Below are 8080 nucleotides of genomic sequence, written 5' to 3' on the forward strand. Positions count from 1 at the left end.
GGGAGATAATCATTTTGTTTTTGTTACTTTGAGAAAACAGCACTTTTGTCATTAAAATAACAAGGCGTGTTTGTGCAGTGGGAGAAAAATAAAACAGAATAAAGATTCACGGTCCGCCTCTCACAGGGATGGAGAAGATAAACTTCTCGGGAGGAGAGCCATTCATTCACGACCGCGGCGAGTACCTGGGCCAGCTGGTGAGGTTTTGCAAAGAGGAGCTACATCTGTCCAGCGTGAGCATCGTGAGCAACGGAAGCCTGATCCGGGAGCGCTGGTTCAAGACTTACGGTGAGCTTCCTGGCGTCACGCTGCCCTTGTGGCTTCTGTGAGCTTCGGGTCCGGATTCCTTCCATCCCGGGACTTAGGCCAGGCCCACCGCAGGGGAGGTGGGGGAGGGCAGGGAGGAGAACCCACACTCTACTATCTCTACAGGGCTGGCATGCAGTTAGAGGCTTTCATGCTGCAGGGCTCTAAGGAAACAAGTGTGGCAACACAGATGACAGAAAATATTAGTAACTGCGACTCTTCTGTGCCTCCCAGTTTAGCAGGTACCAGGGTCTAAGGCTCTATCTTAGCTGCTACCAGAGGACAGTGACACAATTCTGCGACCCCTACCTTATTGCTTGCTGCTAATGTTTAATTTTTAAATATCGAGGGAACTCTCATTTGATTAGTCCCATGCATGAAGCAGTTGGACTAAAACAGTCTTTCCCTCCTTGGGCTACATATGCGGCTGTTGAAGAAATTTAAATAAACTGCATAGGGGACTGAATCCCAGACTAATTATGTCGTGGTGTGTGGACAGACCAACCCGCAGGGCCAGGGTGGCCAACCAAGGACTCTGAGACCTGGAAGTTCCTCACAGCTGAGTTCCCATAGATGTAATATCTCTAGAGCAGAAGCCGGAACTGAGGGAGCCCTGGAAAATATTGGCTGTTATTACTACAACCATTTTAGGAGACAGTTATTACCTAACTCTTAGAGCACAGTATTCTGTTCTCACTTTGTATGAGTGCTGTGAGCTTTGCAATCACTGAAAGAGTGGTTGCATTTATTCTCTGTTAAGGCTGTTCACAGAAAGTCTCTGAGCAAATATCCCTCCTGAGATGGGGAAGAAGGGGNTGGGGGGGAGGTGGTAGATGTGGGTGGGGTGGCGTAGCCCACGTGACGAAGGTTAAGCAGGAAGACAAGATTCAAAAGTCTCCAGGAAAGTTGAATTAAGAAAGACTGGAAGACAATGAGTTAGAGCCAAAAATGTCCATGAAGGGAATCACTTAGTGAATCAGGGTCAGAAGTGTCAAAGGAAACAGAGTCAGAGAGATAACTAAGGCTTAGGGGACAGTGTGAGCAGAGGATAATTGGTCGGGCTTATTGGCGGTGTCCCTGAGCAATGTCCTCCCTCCAAGACTGGCTCTGCGTGGGCGCCATTGAGGTCTGGGGAGCCAGCCCTGAAGGATAGCTGCACTCCAGGGTCAGAAGCCCAAATGCCTGTGTGGGAGAGGTGGTGTGGATTAGTGGATTTGGAAGTGCATCAGAAAAACCCACTCCAGTCGTGGGGAGGCAATAAGAAAGCACAAGGCTGTGAAGAATGGGAAGCACCATGCCCTGTTCATAGTGGACGAGCAGACCGCCAGGTAGCCATGAACTTCCATTGGCGTTTATGCTACAACAGGATTTAGGGTTCCTGTCGCCATGTTCTGAAACTCTTAAAGATACTTCAGAAATCCACATTCTATGTTAAACCTCCCAATTCAATATTTGAAAATAATTTAGAGTATTTTGAGATGCCATGAGCAAAAACAGCAGCAGTGTTTATGTATAACTAGGTGATCGGTAAACCTCAATTTTCCACCTCTGGTGTAAAGGGCCAAGGGTGAGTCCATGCACTTGACAAAGAGAGCTGCTAAGTTTGGCAGCTTTTGAGGAGCACTCACGAGGCCCAGTGGCCACTTATACCCACAGCTAAGTTTCATCAGAGCAAAGGACGCAGCAGAGAAACAGCAGAAGATGCGGGTCACTGGGGTCCAGAGAGCTCAGAGGCAGGCTCCTGAGTGTTTCCCCTCCAGGACATACAGGATGTCCTTTCTCTCTAGCAGTGAACTTCAGACACATGTTTGGAATGTTTCTGCCTTGGAACGCTCATCTGAGTCTTAGGGTCTGATACTTTTATGCAGGGCTGTTCACTTAGGCACCTACTATTGTCCAATCATCCACGGCAACCGAAACTCAGGACTCACAACAAAGAAACCAGGTATACGTCATGAATCTTGTATGACAATCCCAACACCTCTTGACGAGCTGACTGAACATGTCCTATTGCTCGAGATATACATGCATCAGCAATGGGAGACATCTAGAATGCACTGGCAACCCTACAGGCAGGGATTGGCCAAGATTCCCTCATGGTTCTAGGCTCTCCTGGAGACTTACAAGGACTGAGCACAGAGGTCTGCTCGGCTAATGCTGTCTTCACAAGGGCTCCTACAGGAAAATCTGAGACAGAAGGAGGGGGTGTCATGATCATAGAGCAGAAGCTGGAGAAGTGACAGAATAAAGCAATTGATGGAGATTCTTAGCTGACTTGGAAATCAACTAAGATAATATAACTGATAGGCCTCTATCTTAGTTTTGAACGTTGTTTTTAGTCGGGTTAGAGACCACTCCCTCAGTTAATTCCTTTCCCCAATATGATAAGCCATTGGGAATTTATCTGAGATCAATTTCTAGAACATTTTGAGTTGCTTTATATTTTTTTTAGGTTTATTTATCTTGAGAGACGCAAAGACAGCATGAGAGGGGTGAGGGGCAGAGAGAGAAGGAGAATCTCAAGTAGGCTCTGCCCAATGCAGGGCTCGAACCCATGAACCATGAGATCATGACTGAGCCTAAATCAAGAGTCAGATGCTTAAGCGACTGAACCACCCAAATGCCCCATTTTGAGTTGTTTTAAATAACGGTCAGTCACTTACTCTGGTTCCAGTTTGTGCTAGATACTTTGAGCCTATAAAATAAGTAGAAGACAAGTGCTTGTCCTTGAGAAACTAAAGACTAGTTAGACTACGATGGAGCTACGTTAATTGACAGATTGCAACTCAAGTTTCAGAGTTCAGGACGGCCAATCACGCCAGTCTCCAGAATGTATTGAGGAGTGAAGGGCGTACATGTGGATACCATACTAGACCCCACATCACACTTAAAATTTCTCCCTGATTAGAAAATCAGATAATAATTGCTTACAGAGATTTGAAACCCCTAGTTTCTATAATTAGGGAGTACTTTTAAGAATCAACTTTGCAATCAATTCTGCAGAGTCACAATAATGAGGAAAACTCAAACCTAGTCCACTGTGAAGACGTGGCCAGAGAATGAATGGATGGTAAAAGATGTCAGAGATTGGGGTGCCTGGGTGGCTCAGCGTAATGTCAAGCTCAGGCTTAGCATCTGGCTCTTGATTTCAGGCTCAGGTCATGATCTCATGGTTTGTGGGGTCAAGCCCTGTGTTGGGCTCTGCATTGACAATGCAGAGCCTGCTTGGGTTTCTCTCTCTCTCTCTTCCTGCTACTTCCCTGCTCACGCTCCCTCTCTCTCAAAATAAATAAAATAAACTTTATTTTTTAAAGTTTTCTTTAAGTTTATTTATTCATTTTGAGAAAGGGGGAGCAAGTGGAGCAAGAGGCAGAGAGAGAGAGAGAAAGACTGAGAGAGAGAATTCCAAGTAGGTTCCACACTGTCAGCAGAGAGCCTGACTTAGGGCTCAAACTTACAAACCATGAGATCACGGCCTGAGCTGAAATCAAGTGGCCGAGCTACCCAGGCGCCCCAAATAAAATAAGCTTTAAAAATATGAAATCTTAGGGGCGCCTGGGTGGCTTAGTCGGTTAAGCGTCCGACTTTCGCTTAGGTCATGATCTCGCGGTTCGTGGGTTCGAGCCNTATGTTTTCTCATGGAAGCATCTAAGTGGCCTAAACGGTTTGGACCTTTAACAGAAAAGCTTCAAGATGCTCCTTGTCCTTCAGGTGAATATCTGGACATCCTTGCCATCTCCTGTGACAGCTTTGATGAGCAAATCAATGTCCTCATCGGCCGTGGTCAAGGAAAGAAGAACCATGTGGAGAATCTTCAAAAACTGAGGGCCTGGTGTAGAGATTATAGGGTGGCCTTCAAAATCAATTCCGTCATTAATCGATTCAACGTGGATGAGGATATGAGGGAGCAGATCAAAGCCCTGAATCCTGTGCGCTGGAAAGTAAGTGCTGTGTCCCGTGTCACTTTTGCTGAGTATAATTCAGAAAATGTTGGGGAGACACTGTGTCAGTGAAACTCAAATGTTGAGGTTAGAGAGAAACCTGGACTGATGGAACCAGCCAGGAAGCTGGGTCCCGATGCCTTCTTCTATCTGTTAGACTTTAGGCTGCTTACATTCTCTTTGCCTCAATTTCCCCTTCTACAAACTGGAACTGATTCCCTTCTGGAATATTGAGAGGATAAAAGTCAAAAGATACAGTCGGTGCTTGGAGGTGTTCTAAAGAATAGGTCCATAGAGGGGTGCCTGGGGGGCTCAGCTGGTTAAGCCTCTGACTCTTGATCTCTGCTCAGGTCATGATCTCACGGTTCCTGAGATTGAGCCCTGAGCTGGGCTCTGAGCTGGCAGCACGGAGCCTGCCTGGAATTCTCTCTCTCCCTCTCTCTTTGCCCCTCCCTCCCTCGCTCCCTCTCTCTCAAAATAAATAAACATTAAAAAAGTAAAGAATATATCCATAGGATACCTAACCAATATTTATTTATTAAATATAATAATACTGGATTTCTTCTTAAAACTCTTGGCTTATTCATAAATGGATATATGTTCCTCATAAATCCTGTTAATATATTATTCATTCAATTATTAGAAGGTATTGGGGCAACACTATCCCCAGGTTGCAGCAAACTTCATTCATCAAGATTTGTTCTTTTGATCCCTCCATCAGTTACTAAAAAGTCTAATGTCCAGTTCAAGGTGTGTTCACAGCACCCACCGTGTGCAGACACTTGCAAATAATGGCAAATTAAACTTTCCTACCCCTGGCTGTTCCTCAGAATCAGCTCAGGGGACCGTTTAAAACACAACTTCTTGGACCTCCACCCCATGCCCAGAAGGACCTGGAGCAAAGCGGAGGCTGCGGTCCAGTAAGGGGGACCGAGGAGGACCAGACGCTGGGCTCCAAGCTTAGATTTTCCTTCTAGAGCCATCTGCCAGTCATTCCCCTTTTCCCTGATCCCCCGTCTCTGTTCCACTTCTGTCTCTCTCATTATTCTCTTTTTAGCTTTCCTCTCTCTCCCTATATGTACGTATGTGTGTGTGTAAACACACACACACACACACACACACACACACACAACTCCTCTGTGGCTTCTGCTCGCGGATTCACATCAGAATTGCCTTTTCAAAATCCTGAGCTGTCTGCAGGGAGCAGATTAGCTACTGCCTGTTTGGAAAGCAGTTTTGGCGTCAGATCATTGGCGTATGCCAGTTGCAAACTGAGGAAATTCAGTCAGTGCCCCTGGGTCAGGCGCCTGGACCCCCAAGGCTGCCTCCTCCAGGCGGGGGGTCGGGCTTGCAGGCCCAGTGCGCAGCACACCAGGGCTGAGCAAGCACTGGAGGGAAGGAACCTCAGTGTTCGCCCCAGGGGGGTCCGCAGTCACCTGTAGGCCTGCTCTAAGGACAGTGGAGCAGGCGACACCTGACCTTCCCCATCCAATCCCCCCCCCCGCCCCCGTTTTGCCCCATTGAAGTTGGTGGATCTGGAACGAAAGCAATCAGGGCACAAGCCCCCGCCTGCTATTCAAGCAGCTCGGGATTCGCACCCCTGTGAAGACCTCCGGCCTCCTCTCCCTCTGCACCCTGTGCCTGGACTGGGGATGGATGCGGTGGGCACAAAGATGAGGGGTCTCCTCTCCCAGGAACCCCCCAGGCTATGGAGCAAAACAGCCAGGAAAGCAAATAGTAGAACCGCCGTGTGACCAGGGGCCGTGGGGACGGACGTTAAAGGACTGGGGAGCAGAGAGGAAGGCGGGCGGGGATAGAGTGAGCAAAGCAGGCAAGGTTTAGGGCACTTTGAGATTAATTGTAAACTATCATGTTAATTAAATGCTGTGCATAATCCCCACTCCCTTACCAAAGACCCTGTAGCCTTGGGCTCTGTGCTGGGTCTGTGCCCGATCAGCTGTCGCCTCTTATCACCTTGCTTGGGTCCCTGGGACAGTTTTCCTTCTCAGATGATGCTATTCCTTATGAGGGAAGAATAATTCATTCGCACCTGCACGCACGCGCACAAACACACACACTTTACTTACTTAAAAATGTTAAAAGACTATTAATGGCTTTGGAAGCTGTCCTTGTTTATTTATTGGAAAAAGCCCCACGTAGTCTAGAGGCCTTAGTGAAGGATATTTGAAATCCGCAGAGACAACATTTTAAAAACGCTTCTTTCTTGGTCGATCACAAATGATTTGTCTGTTTTCCTGATGCTCTTACTCCCTGCAGTGAACATCAGCTATCTGGTGGCCTGAAAAGATTAGATTGTCAGACTAGCTCAGACATAAACCAGACCCGTGTTATACGTTCGGACAGCGTGCGCTTCCTGACCCTGAGGGCCCCGGAGTGATGTCTTTCTAGAATGTTCTTTAGTCGGAGGACTTGCTTAGAGGAGACGAAGCCGGGTCTGGGGAAGTGAGGTGAGGGCCACGCATGAGGGAACGCTCTCTGCAAAGCAAATGTCCCCTTCATCCCCAGGTCTTCCAGTGCCTCCTCATTGAGGGGGAAAATTCCGGACCAGACGCCCTGAGAGAAGCCGAGCGATTCGTCATCAGCGAGGAAGAATTTGAAGAGTTCTTAGACCGCCACAAAGAGGTGTCCTGCTTGGTGCCCGAGTCTAACCAGAAGGTACGGTGGAGTCACTGTCACATCGTGAGATGCTTTCAAGCAGGGGCCTCTCTAGCTCAGGGGATCCACACTCTGTTCCCTTGGAGCGCTCAGCGAGGAGGAGGGGAGGGTGCAGTCTGGGGCTGGAACCCACCGCCAGCCCCGCACCTGTCGGTTGTGGGCCCTGCGGGGTCCCTTCCCCCGCCCGGTCCTTGGACTCTGCACCCACGGCCCTGAGGGAGCAGGCAGAGCTTCCTCGAGGAGCACAGGAACACCTTCCATACACCTACGGAAGCTATAACTAGTTACATGTAATGAAAGTAACATTAAAATCTCAGGCAGGCTCCCAGGTGATAGAAGTAAAGCTTTATACATTGAAAATGGGGGAAACTCCATGTATGGTCGAAACAGCCATTGGGGATCCTGATCCCACAGCTTGAGGAGATGGGCCCCTGGCCCGGGAATTTCATCCTCAGAGAAGCTCTCACAGTGCCCTTTGCCCCTTGCAGCCTGGGGTGGAGAATCGAGCCTGCTGAAGACCGTGAGATACCCCTGGAGATGTTTGTTAGGTGGGGGTGGGGGGGCAGGGCGCAGGCGATGGATCCCCTCGTAAGGGACAGAGCCAAAGACACTCGAGTGGTGTAGGAAACGTAGAATCCAGAAGCAATAAAACAACAACATGCAAACACTATGTAGGACAGACTGTTGAGCACACACACTGAAAAACAGACTTGGGACTGAATTTGTATTTGATTTCTCCTTTGCAGATGAAAGACTCATACCTTATTCTGGATGAGTATGTAAGTATTTCTAATGAATGAGAACATTTAAAAGCTCAGGCTTTCTCCCGCGGGGCGATGGATCCTTGGGTGTCACATAGGAAGTGACACTGCACATCCTGTTGTCTTGGGCTGGTGTTCTCCAGCTCCAGGCACCCAGGGTACTTTGGAGGAAGGTCGTGTCACCCTTCACGTCACCTTCGGTCCTTCTATGCCCCCAGCTTGTCCCCTGACAAATCTTGGCTTTGGTGAGAAGAGGTGACAGTTCCTCTCCAAAAGCCACTCATATTAATGCTACCCCTCTGCCTTCCAAAAAAAGGAAAATGTGCCCCTTGTCAAATTTGAAAAACAAGTAACTTTTTTTCTTTCTTTTGTCTTTTTTTTTTTTTTGGCTAGTTT

General features: G+C 48.1%; 1 protein-coding gene across 1 annotated transcript in view; it reads left to right on the forward strand.

Annotated features, from left to right (window-relative positions):
• RSAD2 (radical S-adenosyl methionine domain containing 2) overlaps positions 1-8080 on the forward strand; it is a 19502-nt gene that overhangs the window by 6724 nt on the left and 4698 nt on the right. Inside the window, exons 2-5 of the mRNA XM_077750974.1 lie at positions 127-288; positions 4018-4247; positions 6774-6923; positions 7670-7702. Of these exons, the coding sequence (XP_077607100.1) occupies positions 127-288; positions 4018-4247; positions 6774-6923; positions 7670-7702 (575 nt within the window). The remainder of the gene's footprint in view (positions 1-126; positions 289-4017; positions 4248-6773; positions 6924-7669; positions 7703-8080) is intronic.

The sequence above is a fragment of the Crocuta crocuta genome, unplaced genomic scaffold, assembly GCF_008692635.1.
Source record: "Crocuta crocuta isolate KB4526 unplaced genomic scaffold, BGI_CrCroc_1.0 scaffold129, whole genome shotgun sequence".
In the NCBI taxonomy this organism is placed as follows: Eukaryota; Metazoa; Chordata; class Mammalia; order Carnivora; family Hyaenidae; genus Crocuta; species Crocuta crocuta.